A 21,169-nucleotide genomic window follows, 5' to 3' on the forward strand; every position below is an offset into this window, starting at 1 on the left:
ATATCCTGGTCTTGAATCAGATAGGCTGACATGGTTAACTGGTGATCAAAGACTACGCAACCTTGGATGCAGCATATCAGGATCTCTTGGAATCTCTTCCAGAAATGTCAATATCTGAAGGCGTAAACAATTAAAAGTATTTAGGTCCTAATTTTCTGTCTTTGCAAAAACAAAGGTCAACAGCACATTATGCAACAAACCCCTACGATTACCATGTGAACCTAAAATCATTTCTATCACATTATATGGGCTTCTATGGTTGCCACAAATTACTTTTACAAAGGCAACCAAAATTGAATCAAATAGTTGTGAGAGAGTCTGCTAGTCTCACACAACAGAAGCTATTAGATTGGAGTTTCAGATACATAGTGTAATTGCAAAAGGATTTCTGCAAATTATAAATGCACACTATGATTTGCTCCAAAGCTCAACCATGGTCAATAGAGTATGACATTCTAAGAGAAATGGATAAGTTTGAAGGGTATCCTTTCCACTTCAGGTCACTCTTGAAGGAAGCATTAACATTTGTAGATTGAAACAAAGAGTAGCACCTAAAAGGGCTCAAAAGGATCATTTAAAAATATTGCTTACATAAAATCATTTAATGTGGACTTGAGGATTTTTTAACATTTGGGCTGAATCCACCCAATAACGTTGTTTCTTAATTAAGATGGGTGTTTTTCAGTTTTACTGAACACCTCACTTAGATGTAATGGGGAGACACATCAATTTTAAACAAGCGATTTATTAATACATGGGGATGAAGGGGATTTGCATTAGGTACCTCAAAAGAAAAGACTTTGCCATTTTTTTCATTTAAAAAGTTTGAAAATGGGTATATGTTTTATGAGTATGTCCAATTTTAATGTAACTTTGTGGTTTTTTATTAGCCCTGTGTGTCAAAAATGTTGCTTTTGAACAGTGAATGAAAAAGACCATATTGTTTTTATAGGAGGTAAAAACAGTGAATATTTGCTTTTATCTTGTTATGTCTTAAGGTATTACATTTAAAGGAATGAGTATTACAGAGGGTATGTAATTTAGTTGTGGCACTTCTCTGTGGAGACTTTAATGTCTTATTCGTTTTCAATAAATAAAAAAATAAACATTTCTGCTGCCACCTAACCTTCTTTCAAACATCTCTGCACTGTTTTTAGGACTCTCAAACGTGGTAATTTGTATTCAATACTGTATCCCAGAGCACTCTCATCACCTTCCCTTACAATGAGACTTACCCTTCTCTGATTGCTGTTAGAAGGCTTCTGCTCCATACAAGCAATGAAAGAAGAAAAATGAATTATTTGTACAATACTGACAGTTTTGTGATTGAACCAAAAAAGAGATTGTCATACAATGAACTGTTGAAAGAAAAGCAAAAACCTATACTGACCATAAACGGATGGTTTCATAAACGGGAAGTGTTGGAAGACCATGTGTGTTACATAACATGGATTTGGTTTGCAAGTTCCTTGAAGGAGTGCATCCTGCTGTAAGAATATGTACTAAATGTTTAATACTAGAAACTAAAAACTAGTTCTGTGTGCACATTCTTTTATGCTAGAGCCAGGCTTTCTCTCCAAGAGCCTCAAATATAAAGCTATTACACTATTATTATTTGTTTACTCTGATCAAGGTATATTTCAGATAAACTAAATTTTTTAATAAGTAAATAAGCCCAGAGCTTTAGGATGTTGGATTTATTTAAAACCACTTATTAAAATAACATCAATTTTTCAAAACGTTATAAGATATTTGTTTGAATCAAAATATCACCAAAAAGAAGACCCTGTACCAAGGATAAGACTATGAAAACGTCAATAAAGTGCAAAAACAAATGTGTAACACAGTATATAAAATTGAAACACAACTAATGGTTTAAGAACACATTCGGTAAAACCAAAAGACCCAGTCAACATCAATAATATTTTAACAACATGAGAAGTCATATTTTTGTACTTAGCTATAAATAACTTCCAACACAAATTACATTCTGAGCTTTAAAGTGAAACATAAAGAGTACAACATAAAACATGGAAATATGTTTTTAGGCTTGCTGAAAATGAATGAATTCTGAAGAAAAGAAAGCATTTGTAATAAAAGAAATTAAAAGACAAACACAGGGACTTGTGGGTTAATTGATTCCAGTATTACAAAAATAACATCTCACCAGGAATAAAAACGTGTGTCTTGGTAAGTGAGATTGACAGTTTTTTTCAGTTTAAAACCAGAAAATTAAACTGTATTATATTCATCTTTTCATTAAGCAGCCAAAGGCTATTCAAATGCAGGACTATATTACCTAAAGAATTATGCAACAGCAAAAGCTCACAATGTCCACATACATTAAAGGAATAGCAAGAATGGGAAAAGGAAATTGGCAAAGCTTGCTTGAAGAAAACACAACTTTGAAAGTAAACCAACAGCATACCAAATCAAAAAGTAGCTCAAGTTCAACCAATCAGGCTTAATACAAATTAAAATAATGACTTCTTTATACTGTGTACATGGCAAACTAGACCATCAACAAAGTGGCTTAACTCAAATGTCCATTGAATAAATTAAATAGAGAGATATGGAAACTGATTTTCTGAATTACATATTCTAAAGAGTGATTCCGTCTTGCAGTTCAATTAAGCCTAGGCATCAATACAAAGTTTACCACCCATCATGCCAATGAAGAACTATAGTGATGGTGCTTCTGTATGTTGCATGGGGCAATCGATAATTGGCCTGACTTGTCAATTCATTTTACTTGAGTCCTAAAACATAAATTCTCTTACCATGACTCAATATACTGAGCCATCTTTTCAGAATTCCAAAAACTAAGTAGTGCGTTTATTCACCATATATAGCCCAACAATAGTTTCCAGGCACTTGTAAGCAAATATATGGAGTATATCAGTGGAATATAGAAAAACAACGTATACACCAAGAGTGATCTATGAAGAAATAAAACTATGTCTCTGAAGATCAATGAGTTTGAAAAGTAATAAAATAGTCATTAGATGGGAAAGAATAATAGAAATATGATTTAAGAACTGTGGTCCCACCAAAACCCACTTGAAGGGGGCATCCACTGATATGGAAAAAATTTTACTCAATAAACAGGATGACGATTCTAAATTGAACAGATGACTGAAAAATATAAGGAGGTTGAACAAACAATGGTACAAGAAAACCCATGGCATAAACAGCGAAACCCTATATCTGCAAAAATGGAGCAAAATATATTAAAAAGCAAAAGAGTAATACGTGTGAAAGAACAGCAAACAAAACACTACCAAGAAGATACAATCAGATAAGAAAAGGAAAACCCATTAATAGAAAAATGACACTTTAGCAAATGATGCAAAGTTTATCTTCAGAATGAAATCCCAATCTAATTTTCAGGAATTTCACACAGAATTGTGATGTAGTAGTACCTTTAGTAAGAGAAAAATAACCACCTTTCTATCATTTCCATCAAACAAGGGTGATCATTTTATTTCATGCATGTTCCCAGTTAAATCACTCTCAATGATAACTCCATTTCAGTGCAACTTAACTTGAATAGAAGTTGAAAGTTCAACGCTCTGAAATACGCTACTTTTATCTTAAGCTAAAATTCAATCCCTTCATAAGCAAAGGCTCAAAAAATCTGTTTTTCAAAATACAAAATATGATTTTGCTTGATTTGATTGTGAACTCAAAATGTATTTTGCAGTACTTCAAGTAGTTTGAACAGGTTGTCTTTGGAAGAGAATGTCATACAAAGAGTTGAGTTCCTTGCAGAAACTACACTTTCTTATAAAACGTCAGGTCTGCTCATGTGGAAGATGTGATGAAAACTTTAGGAGTACAATAGATAATATAACATGCATTAGCATTGCACAGTTGAACATAACATTTGATTGTAATTATACATCTCTTCCTGAGTTAAACACCATCAACAGCTGCAAATCCAGTATTTTTTTGGCAAAACACTCCATTCAAATAAGGCAACTTAAATTTTGCTTCATTTTGAAGTTGATCCTTGTTCTCCACCATTTGTCCTGCCATGTTATTGTAAGATGGTGTGTGCCAGGATATGTTTTAAAATATGTTCCTGTAAAAATAGACAATGTGTTTCTATTCTTTGAAAACCATATCAAATCATCATATATTGTGGGATCTGGAAGATTTCAGTTGAACAGACTCAAAACTGTTCCCTTTTTCCTATAAAAAAACAAAAGAAAAAGATAGCATTATCAGTTCTGCAAATCTGATATTTTTTTTTATACAGTCCTTACCACCTTTGCTGATGAGATTTGGTAACTTTTTCTAGCTGACCGTGTCCAATGATGTTCTAGACTGGAGGAGTACATAAAATGTTCCCATTTAGGTAGTGGGCACAGTGACTACAACCCCCTCGTTATACTACGGCAAGATTGAGGCTTGGTATCAGCTAGTTGATAAGTAGACAGTATATACTACCAGTGGGTTCAGACGAGGAATGTACAATTGCTTCAAAGAGTTTACATTTATCCTGATCGCCTAGGAGAACAAATTAATGGTACAAAATCAACTTGGATGCCCACAAAGACAGTTAAAAAATAGACTGACACTGGGAGCTGAAACTGTGCACAGTATATTTGAATTCATATGTTGTGTAAAAAAATATATCTACTAATATCTTAAAGACACAGGACTGTTCCACAACATATAAGATTACATACATAAGTGCCATATACAAGGTACATTACAAAAAATACAATCCAAATAATAGACACTCGACATTATCAACAAACATAGAAAAAATGACTTAATTGGGCATCTGTATGTCATTAGTTTATATATTGAAACATATGTCCTTAATCTTTGGACGTAGATATGTCAGATACTGGAATCAAACACCTATTCTTTACGTTGATGTTTCGACCCTCAATGAAGCGTGTGTATCTACAACACATCACACTGGGTCTTCTTCAGGACTAAGAATTTAAATAACAGCCTGCTTTAAAGGGCTCTTATTTGCTACAGAAGAGTAGGGATCACAAAATCTCAGAAGTCGTCACTGTGAGCCTTAATATTTTGTAATCTCATGCACATTGAGGAGAAAGCCACACAACTAAATCCTTTGTGCGTGCTGAGGTTAAACATAGGAACCGATTAACGCTTCTTGAAACCAATTGATTTCCTAATTATCTGACATTTTGTGCAATTCAAAAAGAAAGCCAAGCATCTCAATCCTTTGTGCGTGCTGGGGTTAGACACAGGAGCTGAATAATGCTTTTTGGACTTCAAAAACCAAGTAGTTTCTTCAGTGACAGTGGTGAAGGAATCAATCACCCTTTCTTCGTGGCTTGTCCTGAGTCTATTAATAAGTAGAGGCAGATCCCACCTTACTTCATCACAAGGTGAAGATTGTCTGAACAAGATTAGACTCGTGAGGCTGTAGTAATGTTGTCACTTCATACAGGCGTCACCAGAATTTTTTTCTTCCCTTGATTGGTTGGACACATTTAATGATGGCTGTCTCAACTTTTTCTATTTCTATTGGAGCAATGTGTTCTTCTGTTCTAGAATATTAATGTGATTTATACGTAACTGGTGGTTTTCATTTTACATGAAACATGTGCATCATGAATGACTTGGAACTATTTGTAACACAAGATTGTGTTTGTAAAGGTGCTCTTGCAAACATATGCTTTTGCTAATACCTAGGGATTTAATAACATTCTTCTTTCTAGACCTTTACTGTAAATGTAGGGATACTCAACTGAACACAGATTTTACTCTGCCTGCATAATGTGGGACTTATGTTTGCGCAAAATGGAGAAAAGCCATTAATGCATGTCTTATTTTTAAAAAGAGTTTAGGGGATTTAATGTCCCACATTTCTATAGGAACGCAGGTGGGAGTCTCTTTCCTGAAACAAATAACTCTGATCCCAAAGATATTACTTTGAAAAGCATAGTTTGGATTTTCTGAAATTCCGTTTGTACTCGGTATCGGCAAGTGTTATAAGTATCCTGTCTGCATGTTGAAGGCATTTGCCTAGTTCATCCTCTGTGATGTATATATTATCGACATAAGAGATCACACTTAAATTATCTTACGATTACTTAATTATTCTGGCTGAAAAAACCCTTGCCCATTTTGCCCTTGGGGCTATTCCATGAAGTAGTACTGTGTTCTCCCAAATGAGAATGAGGTTAAATAATATGCTTCAGGACCTGGACTCTAAAAAATGGATTCCCTATGTCTATTGTGGTTTCTATTTTTTGTGTGTGAGATGCTTAAGTAATTCAGTACTATGTGCATTTTGAATAGCATAGTTTTACAACGTTGGTTCAAATTGTGATTTACCAATACTCATCTCTAAGATTTATTTGGCTTCAATACCCGGAAAATCAGGGGATTCAGTGTCATGGAAAAGAGATGAGGATTCACGGATATTGCAATTCATCCAAAATTAGTGTGTGGTCCCACTTGGCCTCTGGTTTTGTTAGATAATGGTTCTGGACTTGCAGCTCATCTCTCAATGGGGTTACACAGACAACTGCATTTCTGTCCAGGCCAGCTTTACTTTTGTACACCGCTGGAGCCATTTTAATGTCGGTTTTGTAGTGTTATGAACCCCGATATACCCCAGTATAGGCCTAAGTAGTTCCATGACCTTTTACATACATTTGTCCTACCTTGCTCCACATAATGTTTCTGGCAATGACCTTTTACCTAGTTAGATGCTGAATTAATGTTGTGTGGGTTTTCTCCAAAAACTAGCCTAATTTATTATACATGAAGGTTCTTAGTATCACAGCATGATTACCATCTTCTGTATAATAACTCTGTACAAAAATCCCAGCTATCGTTATCCTTGGCCGACTTGCTACAGTATCATGACACATCTAGGTAGAACCCCTGATGGTACCTTTCAGGGATATAAGTATCACATCTTCGCTGGGCAAACCAGGAGAGAAACTCCCATGTTAACACGAGACGCTGAAGTCCCTGCGTGCAGACACTCCAGCATGCAGTGATTTGGCATCCCTCACAGGTTGTCCAACTAGAGATCAAGACAGAGTCCTTCATTCTCTCTCATCAAGTAATGGGGTTGGCTCTTTCCTAGGGGGATTCTTGGCTTTCCACCTACATACATGCTAGATACACTTAGCTAGGGTTAGCATCTTAGGAATAGGCATGATTACTGCCATGTATCTATATGCTTGAATATATTCACTAGTTAGCACCATTGTAGAATTTACCTTTTATTTACTCTGTTGGTGCTCGTAATTGTATATATCTGTTTCTATCTAATGGTTGTTGCAGCACACATATTTTAAACTAGAATGGTTCTGGTTCAGTAAATACTTATTGAAAACATTCCCACCGTTTATTCTATGCATCTCCCTGAGTTAAAGTGAGCATGAGTGACTGAGTGAAAAGTACTATGCTGTTTCCACGATCCCTGAGGGGTCAGGGTTGTCCTGTTCAATGGTTGCCAGAAACTTTTCACTCCTTGGTAAGGTTGTGGGGCTTATAGTGGTATTGTGAGCTGGCTGGTCTACAGACTAACATATCCTGTGGGGGTGTCTGGAATCAGTCTGGACACCAGTCCCTTAGTTTATGTTGACTAAATGCGCAGATCCTATATAGATTTATAGGAACTAAACAACAGTAGCATGTTGGTCCTTAACTATCTGGGGCATTAAAGAATAAAAGCTTCCGTTATTAACTTCCTTCCCTAAATAGGACAATGAATCCAGTTGGTAGGGTTTCATGAGCATCCAAAATGGGGTTTTATTTAGTTTAGTTGAGCAATGCCCCATAGTTTTATTTACAGTCTGTGGAATACTGGCAATTGCTTTTGCGTGTGTAGGTATCTGAAGAGATCCTGTGACCTATGTTTTATAGGCCATATCCTTGATGACATATACTGCATTAATTCTGTGCATATGTTTATTATTTCTATCAGAATTTACCTACCCTTTCTTACGGGAAGTCGGTCCTGAACCAGATGTGCTAAATACATAGCTACTATTGTCCATATGCCTACCTTCTGCATCACATTTGGTAGTCTCCCTTACAAAAGGATTATATGTTCTATATAGGTTAAATGCAACTCAACAAACACATATGGATCTTAGGATTTTGGAATGGAAGCTGTGGATGGGGAATGCCAATCTATGAATAGAATACTTCAGTAAAATACATATGGTCTCCCATTACCACCAATGTAATATTGCCCCAATTTAATGGGAAGCCCCTCTCCATCAAAGGGAGCTAATGGCAGAGCAGATGTTTTCTGCTATTTCTACTGGCCCAAGCTCTACCTCCTGAACTCTCCTGCTATTGCTCGTAAAGACTCAGAAATTGGTACTTATGATTTGGGCAGATCCTTTGTATCTGTTAAGGGCTCAACAAACCTCAGGTGGACAAGTAGAATGCCATTCTTCTCACTGTGGGCAATTGTACAACACCTGCGAATGTCTCAATAGGCTTGTGTAATTGAATCGTTTTCGTGGATCCCAGAGCCCTGGGCCCATGTTGGGTGCCCTGCTATGTTCATCACAATTTGAATATCACATCTGGGATATCTATTGAGCTCCAAAAAGAAATGCTCCCTTTTCAAAGAAAATTAGACTAGGCAGGAGTCTCTCCCCTCTTCCTCTGGTGAGTTACCGTGTTAGACAATGAGTTTAATGACTCAGGCAAACCTGTCAAACAATTGCTTATCGTCAAGCGACGCTAAATAGAGGCACGTTCTTCTGCATACAGAAATGGTTGGTATGTTGGTATCATATGATTTTTCATTTTGCAGTATTTATTTATAAAGCATGTATATCAGAATGATTTTAAGTGTTAACAAATAACCAGCATATAATATGGAGTTCAGGGCAAAAGTTTAATTGGCCAACCATTTTTTTATTGCAATGCCTTACCTATTAGTCTATTCCCTACCCAAAGTGCTCTTCTATTGTCAGCCATCTAGCATTTGTGGTTGTATTAGTTTCCTGAACCTAAAATATGCCACCCCTGTACAGTTTATGAGCATATTTATGCTGGCATCAGGTCATAAGTCAAAATTCACCCCTTCAGCATCTTTCCCCAGCAACCAGTCCATTTATCTTACCCTACCCATGCAGCAGGTCCTTATATACCTTTTTTTTTAAAAAACATTTTTATTAGAGCAAAGTGACGCAGACCATAGTAATACAACAGACAAATTCCGATCAAAGCGTCCAAGTATGCATATTCAAATCAGGTCCGGGAACATAAAAGTGACGCTAGGAAAGTAAACAATTAGGTCGCATCATGGAGCAAAACCAATGACACAATAGCAAAATTTTCTGATAAGCAACTGAAATGCAAAGCAAACATAAACAATAGTCCAAAAACTCAAAAAAAGGAAGAAAAGGAATATCATGCAGAAGTAACAAATTGCGAGACCAACACATTAGTCCGTTCCGTATCACAATATGAGGCATCGCAGACAGTGACCACAGCTCCATAACAGTCAGCATCGAATCATCCCACCCGGGAGGAACAGGAGTAAAAACAGGAGGCCACAGAGCGCCAAAATGCCTGGGGAACCAAGAGTAGGGTAATGCAGCGAGACAAGGGACCCCCCAGCCCCACGTCATAGGGAAGCAGCGTGCTGTGGCAGAAGCCCTAACTGATGGAGTGCAAAGTGGGCTCCCCAAGGCCTAGCCCACCCCAGTAGGTAAATTGGGGTGTAAGGACTGAGATGAAGCTTCCGTCGCCCTCCCCGCAATGTATTGGCGATATGGATCCCAGATGTCCGTGGGGCGGGAGGATGCCGGGAGTTGGTCAGAATATTCCACACTATTGACATTGCAATAAGCCACACTTCGCAGCCAAGCGGCAACCGTGGGAGCACGCCTCGAGCACCAGTGCAGTGCTACCTCTCTCTTGGCCAGAAGGAAGCAGATCGATGCCAATTTACGTATCTTTCGGGGAAAGTTGGACATGTAGGCCATCAGGGCAATCTCTGGTAAGACTGCCAGTGGTAAGCCTATAATCGCACCCAGTGTGTCATGTATAGCAACCCAAAAGGCGTGCAGCTGTGGGCATGTCCAGGAAAGATGGGCAAAGTCCGCATACGGGGCGTTGCATTTAGGACAGGTGTGGGGGCGCGCAGGGTCGATTCTGTTGGCCATCGCTGGGGTGTGGTATAGACGACGAAGGAATTTAAAATGAATGAGTTTGTGTCTGCTATTCATCGATACCTCTCTGGTCGTGGCACAGCATGCGTCCCATTGAGCGTCAGAGATCTGGGTGCCCAGATCCATTTCCCAAGCGGCCCGGACCGCCTCATCAGATGATGGGAGGGAGAGTAAGCATAATTTGTAAAGTTTTGACACTACGTGGGCCCCCGAAGTGTTCTGGATAATGGAAGTGAGTGCAAGAGTCTCATCCGGCGGCAGCGGGAAGGTGTGGAACGTGGTACGCATCAGCGCCCTGAGTCTAGCAAACACAAAGGTGTCCATGAAAGTGCGTTCCGAGAAGCGAGGGTCCTCGGAAACGGAAAGCGCGTGGCCGTCGGGGAACAAGTCACCGATCGTAGTCAGATGGTATTTAGCCAGTGTGCGACAGATCAAGGTTTCGCCAGTTATGGGGAGCCAATGCGGGTTGGGTAGTGGGAGGGCCTGTGAGTACAGAGTGTCAGCACGCAGTAAGCGCCTAAGTTTGTCCCAGGCCCAAGCCGTGGTGGCAAGAGGAAGTATGTCATGTGGATCGCGAGGAAGGCCCTTAGGGAGCACATTGTCCAGAGATACAGGGAGTGCGGCGTCCGCCTCAAGTTTCAAGTGTTGAATCCTGGCGTCCGGGTGGAACCAGGAGTGGGCATACGAGCACTGGGCAACCAGGTAATAGAGGTAGAAGTCCGGGACCCCAAAGCCTCCTCTCTCATATGGCAGTGTCAACGCGCTCCAGGCCAGGCGAGGGCGCTTCCCACCCCAAACCAGTCTCAGCAGGGCCGTGCGCAGTTGCGTGAAGAAAACCCGAGTAAGGGGGATGGGGATATTGTTGAATAGATATAAAAACCGGGGCAGTACCACCATTTTCACTATGGCAATGCGCCCAGCCATCGACAGGGGAAGGCGAAGCCATCTATCAGTGTTATCTTCCAAGAAATCGAGGGCGCGACCATAGTTCATGCGAATGATAGCCACGGTATCCAAGTGGATGTGAATCCCTAGGTATTTAACGGAGTCCTCGCACCATTCCAATGGGAGGGAGCAAGGCCATCTCGAAGTGGCAAGGGTAAGGGGGAACAGCTGTGATTTGTGCCAATTAACCCTGAGGCCAGAGTAATCACCAAAACGCACAATCTCCGAAAGCAGAGGTTGCAGGTTGGTTTCTGGAGTGCGGATGTACAGAACCATGTCGTCCGCGTAGAGCGATACAAGCAGAGGCCCCGTGCGGAACTGGAGTCCCCTGTGCAAGTGTTTCTCTTGAAAGTGACGGACCAGAGGATCCATAGCCAAAATAAAAAGTAAGGGGGATAAGGGGCATCCCTGGCGGGTACCTCGAGACAGAGTGAACATGTCGGTGATAGTACCATTGAGGCGAAGACGAGCCGTGGGAGCCGTGTACAGCAATTCGGCGGTCGCCACAAACATAGCAGGCATGCCCATTCTACGCATCACGTCCAGAAAAAAGGGCCACTCCAAGGTGTCGAATGCCTTCTCAGTGTCCAAAAAGACCGCAGCAGCTGGAACGGACGGGTCAATTCTATGCAGGACCGAGAAGACCGTGCGGAGGTTCAGGGAGGTCGACCTCTGGGGCACGAATCCTGACTGAACTGGTGAAATGATAGCATTCACTAGCAGCGCGAGCCGCATAGCGAGCACCTTGGCAAGGATTTTATAGTCTAGGTTTAGGAGTGACAGCGGGCGATAGGAACCGCAGACCGTCGGGTCTCGGCCAGGCTTGGGTAGCAAGACAATAACTGCCTCACGGAGCGTGGGGGGGAGAACACCGGACTCCAGGGCCTCAGCGTACACCTCGACCAGGATAGGAACCAACTCCTCCTTGTACGCTTGGTAAAAATCGGCTGTGAAACCATCCAGGCCCGGCGCCGAGGAACCCTTCAGTGAGTCTATCGCCTCTGCGATCAGGTCGGGAGTGATAGGGTGCGCCAAAAAGTCTTGCATGTACTGTTCCAAGAATACCATGGCTATTTCGTTGATGTAGGGACCCGGGTCGCGCTTGTCCCCGGTTAGGTCAGATTTGTAGAGATGCTTGTAGTAAGACAAGAAAGTGTTGCAAATGTCAGGGGTGGTGAAACGAGGTGTGCCATCTGCAGCCACAATTCGTGTGATGTACGCCGCCTGCCGGGGGGGGCGCAGCAATTGCGCCAATAACCGTCCCGGTCTGTCCCCCTCGCCATATTGGTGGGCCGAATGGTACTTGCCTAAGTATTTTAGTTCCCTGTCCGCCGTGTCTCTGAACTCTAGCAGTAGCTCGATGCGTTTGGCTTCGTTGGCAGGGGAGGGGTCAGTCAGGATTCGAGATTCAATGGATGATAAGTCAGTCTCAAGGCGGGACAGGGTGGACCGTATCTCACGCAGCGCCCCTACATGCTTGGTTATGCAGACCCCCCTGATTGTCGCCTTGAATCCCTCCCATAGTGTGGCCCACGCAGTCACGGAGCCAGTGTTGAGGTCAAAATAGTCCTCAATCGCCGAGCGGATCTCCTCCGTGAAAACCGGGTCAGCCAGTGCACGCCCAGGGAATCTCCACTGCCTCTCATACCCACCCAACCTTGGGATCGCAAGCGCCAGAACCACCGGAGAGTGGTCAGATATGGTACGTGGTAGCGTGCGCAAATCAGTAACCCAACCCGCCAAGCCAGGGGACAACAGCCAGTAGTCAATCCTGGTGCTCGTGTTGTGGTAGCCAGAGTGGTGTGTGAAGGACGGGGAGGTAGAGTGCCGGGTAGCCTCAATGTCCTGCAGTGCAAAGTGGGAACATAAATCCGCCATCGCCGCGCGGGATAGTGGTTTGTGGTCAGGGGAGGGGGATGTGCTGTCCCTGCCGGGGTTCATCAACAAGTTAAAGTCGCCCCCCAACGCCAGAAGGTCAATATCTGCGCGCACTAGAGACATGTGTAGGTTCGCAAGGCAGGCCGGGGAGTCGACATTAGGGCCATAAACCCCTACAATGGAAACCTTGTACCCAAACAGCAGCCCGTGTAGAATCACATAGCGTCCCTCCCCGTCCACCTCGCTACTAGTCAGGACAAAGGGTAAGCGTTTGTGAATCAAGACCGCCACCCCTCGAGCATATCTACTGAAGCTAGAGAACACTCTGTTCGCGCCCCAGCTCCGTGCAAAGGAGGGTGTGTCTGACTGAACCATGTGCGTTTCCTGCAGTATTAGAATATCAACATTATGCCTTGCTGCATACTGTAAAACCTGTTTCCGTTTCCGGGTGGAGTTCAAGCCCCGGACATTCCAGGTCATCAGCTTTAGAATAGAAGGGCCAGTCTGCAATCCTACTCAGGCCATAGAGACAATTCGAAAATCGTGGGCAATAATCGCCCAGTGAACAGACCAATGTCAGATGTCTCGCGATCAATATAAAGGAGAAGAGAACAACACAAAAAATACAAACAACCCCACCCCCCCCACCACCCAGCCTCCCAACTCCCCATGAGAGGCAGAACCCCCCCATTTGCAAATCTGAAAGGCAAAACAGCAAGTGCAATATGGGAAAAATTTGCAAAAAAAGGATCTCTACACATGCTAGAAACCCCGAGAAGATACAACTAAACATATCAGCCCGCGCTAGGGGGGGAGGCAACGCTAACCCCCGGGCGGGCAATCCAACGGAACATTGAGAATGTCATAAACGGATGGGTATGTAGGAACTTTAGCCACTCCCGCTATAAAGAAAGGAACCAAGACTAAAGCGGAGTAAGCAGTCAGCCATGTCCAGCGTCAGTGAACAGGTCAGCGCTGACCTGCGTATCCGACTGCGGGGGAGAAGTGGGCCCAGAGCCGGAGTCCGATCCAGGCCCAGACTTATAAGTGTGACAGAAGTCCTGAACCTCTGCTGGAGAGTCAAAAATGCGGTACCGGCCATTGATGTCCACTTTCAGTCGAGCTGGGTAAAGCATATTGTATTGTAGGCCCAGGTTACGGAGAGCCGCCTTGACGCTGGTGTATTTTCTCCGGGCCTCCTGCACCATGACTGTGTAGTCGGGGAAGAAGGACAGCTTGCTCCCCTGCCATCGCACCTCGCCCATTTCTCGCGCCGCCCGAAGCGCGGCATCACGGTCTCTAAAGTTCATAATCCTTGCGATGATGAGCCGGGGCAACTGTCCCGAGCGCGGCCTAGGCCCCAACGATCTATGTGCCCTCTCCACAACAAAACCAGCCATAAATGTGTCTTTACCAAACAATTCGATGAGGAGATTTTCCACAAAGGTGTCAAATCGGCCAGTGGCAGTTGTCTCCGCCACGCCCAGGATTCTGATGTTATTGCGTCAGCCTCGCGCTTCTAAATCCTCGTTTTTAATGGCAACTTCCTTTAGAATTTTCTCCACCATCTCGAGCCTCTTTCGGGTTTTGGAGGAGTCGTCGTCAAGGTCGGATATTCTAGACTCCGCTAAGTCCAGACGCCTATCGTGGGCTTGTACGGTTGAATTGATGGCGGACAGCTTCTGCTCCAAGCTGTCGAACCTAGTATCCAGGGCTTTGAAGCCAGCCCGCATCTCCCCCATCATAGTGGCCATCATGGACGCCGCATCACCAGCAGGCTGTGTCACCAGGCCTCCAGCAGAAGCACCCGGAGGGGGATCCGCAGCAGGGAGAGCCTTGTCGAAACTGAGAGTCTTTTGGGCTGGATCCTTCTTCCCCTTCGTGGGGGATGTGTGGCGTGGTCGCAGTCTCTGCGACAGTGGAGGTGAGCGGGGATCAATGGCAGAAGCAGGCCGACCCCCAGTGACCGGCCGCGTGGACAGGACAGCAGGCGAAGGTCCAAGCCGCAGCCAAGGCAGCAGGAAAGCAGGTGGCCGAGGAGCTCAAAATGGCGCAGCAAGGAGCAGTAGCAGGCCTCCCAACCGAGGCGTCAGCAGCAGCAGCTGTGCGGCGGCGACGGAGGGTGGCGCGGTGTTCAGGCGCACGGCGGGGCTGCCGCGTGTCATCAGGGAGCGCCCCCGGTCCGACCAGCAAGTCCGCACCCCTCTCCCACCCCGGAACGCGCCCGCCGCACCCCCCCCAACCCGGCCCGGAGCCCAAATCCAGCCCCCGGCTCTACCCCCGGAGCAGGTCAAAAATATCAGCCACACCCGTGAGGCCGGACCCAGGGGCAAGACGGGCCGAGCGGCCAGGGGGAAGCAGCGCGCGAAAGCGCCAGAGGCAGGGGATTAAAGGAGTGGCGGCGCGGCCGCAGTCCGCCGAGGCGCACTCACCCGGCTCTCCGGTGTTGCGGGGAAGATGGCGCCAGGCTCCGGCGGTCTCAGATCCCCTCCGTCGCGGCCACTGCAATTAGCTGCCCCCGCGGCTCAGGAACGCCTCCAAGGCTGCCCAGGACCATCAGGTGGCTGGACGGTGCAGTTAGGGATGGCAGGGATGCGGACTACATTCCTTATTTGTCCGAATTGGGCGCCCGCCCGGAGGAGCTTCACGGCAGAGCGGCCATCGCGGTTGCCGCCGTGGCCACGCCCCCCAGGTCCTTATATACCTTGACTGCTAATGACGTCTTAAAGAGCACGGAGGGATCACTTATGCCTGTTTTGCTACAAAAACGTGCAAACAATGCCTCTTTGCATATGCATACAGAAGCGAACACTACTTTAATTATTCCTCCAAGACAGATCCCTACTAGGCGGTGTTACAGCGCGGGCACCAGAGAAGTAGAAAGATGTCCTTCTCTGTCCTGTTACTTTGAACGTTATTAGAAAACATTAAGTTTCTAAACTAAAAGCATGGTGATCAAGAAGACGCTTTCAAGCACTACCATTCTAACAGCCTGATCTAGGTCCTATACTTATTACGCACATATAAAGTGCGGGCATATTTACAGGCCATCAAGACTGTCTCGCATGTTACATGCATTATTATCATATAAACAATCTGCCACAAGTGACAGTTTCACCAATGTTTTGCTTCCTGGCTGAAATAAATATCTGCCTCCTGGAAGAACACCGGAAGTTGGCCAGATATCAGAAAGCTCCCTTATCAGGCCATAGCTACCATTACGGGCCCTCAGATGGAGTATTCTGTGCAGCAAGCTCCCTGTCCTCCAGTGTAGTGAGTTGCACCCCTGGCTCCATTTTCCCACTGAGCTCCATCAGCCTCTTCTGAAGCAGCCGGTTTAGCCCTTGCTATCCATACTCCTGCCTTCGCTTTACAGGAAGGAAAGACCAATCAGACAGAAAAAAAGTCCAAAAAATAAACTTGGCTATTTTACGGTAGATGTTTTCCTTTGCTCTTGATCCTTTCAGTTTGGCTGTCGGGATGTTTTTGAGTCTCTTCCTCTATCTTTAATTGTTGCAAATGTTTATATTATCACATTTATTTGCCTACGAGATTCGCTTTTTGAGAATCTGGATGTTTGCTTTACATTTGCAGAGCATTTTAAATAAAATCTCACCCACCTCCTTTAGAGAGGAGTTTGCCATTTGAGTAGATGGCATGAATGGGATTCCACAAGCTGGTGTTCTGATTCAAAGGGGGTGCATTGAGGAAATAACTGCTTGAGAAGTGGCAGCAATAAATGGTAGATTAAAAAGAATTTACCAATTAACGTTGCACGTGTGTCAGTGCAATTTAAGGCATTTCTGAATTGTGCATTTGTAACGCTGCCCTTTTATTACATTTTGAGATAAATTCAGTTATTTACAGACTTAACAGTGACTTCTGCCTGTTATCTCTAGCTTACGGTACAGTCCCTGCTCCACCATCGTCACTTCTCTTTGATGGATGGTTGGAGATGGTACTCCAATATACGCTGGAGGTCAACGTTAGTAAAACAATGCCAGATTATTGGGGAGCAAAAAAAGGTCGAAAATGATCCTGGTATCAGTTTAACAACTTGATTGATAGAGGTTCATATTATAAAATGTTGAGGTAGAAGGATACCACAGCTAAACAAAATGAAACTACAATCAAAGAATATCTGTTTGGATTTTACCTCAAGCCAATTTTTATAAACTAGAAGAGACAGATCATTCCAGCATGGCCAGAGTTGTGTGCCTTTTTTGGGATGTCTAGAGTATAGGGTGGATTTGGTTGAATATGCCCCCTTTAGCTCTGTGTTTTCAGTAAAGCAGGACCAGATTCCACCTTGTGTTTGGCCTAACTGAGCAAATAGTCATGCCAAAGCCAGCTTTTTAAAGTATTGTTATAGGACAATTACATAAGTCGGTGTCTGTAAAGGGGCTGTTTTGATGTCACATTGCTTTCAAACTTGAGACAAATAATTTGTGGGCCAATTTGTACTCACCTTCCATTGACTGAGAAATGGGTTCCACTAGGGAACCAAAGAGACTTATCAGGCCATAAACAGATTGCAAATTATTTCACATACTCAGCCTTTAGATCAGCTAACTTCTTGGGACAAGCCATAAGACCTACAAACTTGAGCAGTAGCATTATTAGAATTCAGAAATATTTAATTTACTGCTCTCGCACAGATTTTAAGCATGAGGTTTCTGTGGCACCCTCCGTGTATTCAGGGGCTCCTTTGATTTCCAAGAATGAGACCGTTCTGTTTTCTCAGTAGGGGTATAGTGAGAATCTGACACACATGATTTGCCTTCGTCCAAAACTAAGAAAAGAACATTAATTGTTATTAAAACCCAATGTTTAATGCTGCAGGGGAGCAAACAACAACGGAAGCTGCATCTCATTTTTAGAGGGCACAAATTGGGCACAAACATCCGTTTCTTAATCTTTCTCCTTCCGTGCTCTTAGATTCAGAGTGCTTGGAAAAAACTGCAGGTGACAATGTACGAAAATATAACTTGAAACTGATCATGATGAACAGGAGTCCACTTCACAGAATGGGGAGTTGAGAGGGAATCGGCAGTTAGATGGAGAATCCATCACAAAGAGCATTACTGAACGTAAGTAACTTGTTCTTCTGATGATATTTGTGACTACACATACCTCACCTTCAGAATAGGTACCACAGATGTACCTTCCCAAGTTGGAGGGTCTGAGGAGTTGACTCAGATTAGGAAGTCTTGCAGGACTAAGGCAGAAAAATAGCCCTCTTATCAGATCAGGCTGTCAAGGCAATACGTTTTTTGCAAGTTTGAGTAAAGGCATGTGTGTTCTTTGCCCTGGTGGAGTGAGTCCACAGGCTGTTCAGGGTTTTCCTTTTTAACCAGTGTGTCGCAGATTGTAATGCAGAGGATTATCCACCTGGACATAATTTTCTTTTGCATTGCCTTGCCTTTCGTGGTCCCAATGAAACTAACAAGATTTGATCGTCTACTCTATCAGCTCTTGAACGGTCACGGTAAAAACCTAAAAGCTCTCACAGGGTCAAGCTGGTGGAGCCTTTCCACCTCTTTTGAGGAATGTTCTCAAGGTGTTCGACTGACCTATTTGGAAGTGTGATACCACCTTTGGCAGTAAAGCAGACTAAGTTTGCAGCACTAATTTGTCTGGGAAGAAAGTGGTGTAGGGAGGTTGCATAGAATGTGCCTGTGGTTCACTCATGTGACATACAGAAGTGAGGATGACAAGAAAGACTTTCCTGATCGTCAAGTTTTAGCAAGCACCTGACCTGCGTAGAGGCTTGAAAGCTGTGCCCATAGGACAGGGCTAGGTTTTTGAGGGAACACATGCATCAGGACCTTCAGGAAATGAATCGAAAGAGAGAGATTTGGTCAGGCAAACCCAAAAAGGTTGAAACTACCCTGAAGTAAACCTTAACTTAGCCCACTGCAAGCCCGTGGAAGGCTATCGACAAAAACAACAATATATCACAGAGTTTGGTTACATCAGAAAGTTTAGCCTGTAGAGCTTCTAGATGACAACCCCCACACAAGGCGACAGTCTTTTCCCAGCCCTTGGCAAAGATTAACTTCATGGACTGGCCCCTCCTTTCAAGAATGACAACTACCATTCCTAGCAAAAAATAAAATTGTCTGAAACCACTCAATTTCCCCCATAGTGGTGTTGGTTGTGGAGATTTGGAATCAAGGTCTTATCCGTGGCTGTGACAGGAGGATCCCGTGAAGGGGTAAAAGGATCTGAGGGTGAATTACAGGCTCAGGGTCTCTGGGTACCACATTCTTCTGGTCCAGTCTAGAGCTATTAAAATGACTTGAGCCAGTTCTCTCCTAACTTTTCTCAGAACTTGAGGCTGAAGAGGCAGTGTTCGGTATGAGCACAGGAGACTGGTTTCCAATCACAGACCAAATGTGTCAACCAATTGCCTTTTTGGAGGAAAGTAGTGTGCAGAAGAGTTGACATTGAGTTTTTTTGATGGTAGTATGGATATCTAGCCATGGCAGGCCCCACCGATGGAAGATGCATTTCGCCACATCTGGATGGTGATGCCAGTTGTGGTATCCCAGCTGACATCTGCCCAGCTCATCAGTCCTGGCATTCAGGGGCACAGTAAGTGGTTGAATAGCAGAAAGATCTTCTACTGGTCCAGCCACCTCCAGAGACAGAGTCTCCTGAAACAGAGTCCATGAACCCACATAGCACTGGTTGCTGCAGCACTGCACAACAGACGTCGTGTCTATTAAGAGCTGTGCTAGCCTTTTCCTAGTAGTCAAATTGTATAAACCACAGGAACAACCTGTAGGCTTAACCTGGAGGTGGCTATAGATATATACAAGGGCAATGACCAACCAGGTGTCATTCAACTAAAATCATGAGTAATTGTTGAGATATACTTCTTATTTCACAATATGCACATAATTAATAAAACAAACATTCAGTAAAGAATATGCAAAAAAGAAACCTTTTTGGAAAATAATGCGTGTACTCTAAAATATAAGACTTAGATGAACATTAAAACAAAAATCAACATAATGTCCATATGTTCTGAATGTGAAGAGTGAACACACATCACTAGTGATCAGAACAATGGTATGAAAAAGTGAACATAAAAACGTCAACAGACTGTATTCTTAGTAATTGCAGAGAACAATTTGTAGTTCATTATATGGGAACAGTCCAGCCCGAACTGCCAAGCCAAGTCTTCCCTGAACCAGAAACAGGCATCCTGGGACCGGCTTCTGGGTAACACCCTTCATCATCCAGGCTAGCTTCAATCCAGTGGCAAAGTGAGAAAGGAGACGATGGACGGAGCACTGAATCTTTTCAGACACTCACCCCCATGAGGCACAGGGTCAAGACTGATTTGATTATAGGTGGGTCTGAACTGAGGTGGCGAAGTGAGCTAAAGAACAATGATGGATTAAACCCAGATCTGTGACTGGGGGTGAGTGTCTGAAAAGTTTAATCGCTCCGTCCATTATCTCCTTGTGTTTGCTTTGTTTGCCATAAATTGGCAGGGTATGCCTAGACGTGGGTCCATTGCTCACTTTGCCACTGGATTCAAGCTAGCCTGGCTGATGAAGGGTGTTACCCCGAAACCGATCCAAGGATGTTTGTATCCGGTTCAGGGAAGACCTGGCATGGCAGTTCGGGCTGGACTGTTCCCATGAGGCACAGGGTCAAGACTGATTTGCATATAGCTGGGTCTGAACTGAGGTGGCGAAGTGAGCTAAAGAACGATGATGGATTAAACCCAGATCTGTGACTTGGGGTGAGTGTCTGAAAAGTTTCAGCGCTCCGTCCATCATATCCTTTTGTTTGCCTTATACAAGTTAATGAGCACATTGCATTTGCATTATTCCTTGGATAGTCTCCCTACATACGTTTTGCAGTGACTTTCGGTCAGTCAGTCAAAATATTTTATTTAGGCTCTATACCCATAAATGCACAAATAATTGTAACATTACGTAAGTTGTGATTAATTGTTATCACAGCAAATAAAGGCTAAAAATAATTATACAAAGTATCATTAAGTGGATGTGGGATAATATGCTACAATTTTATAGTATAGTTTACTATCACCCCCTACTGCTGGACCCCCTATAGTTGGCAACCCTATGTATCAAGTAAAACCAGGATATCATATGTGCAAGGATTTCCAAAAGCATTTAAAACAAGTGGAGTTGAAACATTTAAAAAATATTTTAAAA

At 43.6% G+C, this 21,169-nt stretch overlaps 1 protein-coding gene across 1 annotated transcript in view; it reads right to left on the reverse strand.

Moving 5' to 3' along the window:
- Positions 1-1,682: 1,682 nt before the first annotated feature.
- The window catches only part of ELAPOR2 (endosome-lysosome associated apoptosis and autophagy regulator family member 2), a 550,871-nt gene continuing 531,384 nt past the window's right edge, over positions 1,683-21,169 (reverse strand). Inside the window, exon 22 of the mRNA XM_078674189.1 lies at positions 1,683-4,194. Within this exon, the coding sequence (XP_078530315.1) occupies positions 4,135-4,194 (60 nt within the window). The 3' untranslated portion in view covers positions 1,683-4,134. The remainder of the gene's footprint in view (positions 4,195-21,169) is intronic.

Source organism: Lissotriton helveticus, chromosome 1_1 (genome assembly GCF_964261635.1).
Source record: "Lissotriton helveticus chromosome 1_1, aLisHel1.1, whole genome shotgun sequence".
NCBI classification, from domain to species: domain Eukaryota; kingdom Metazoa; phylum Chordata; class Amphibia; order Caudata; family Salamandridae; genus Lissotriton; species Lissotriton helveticus.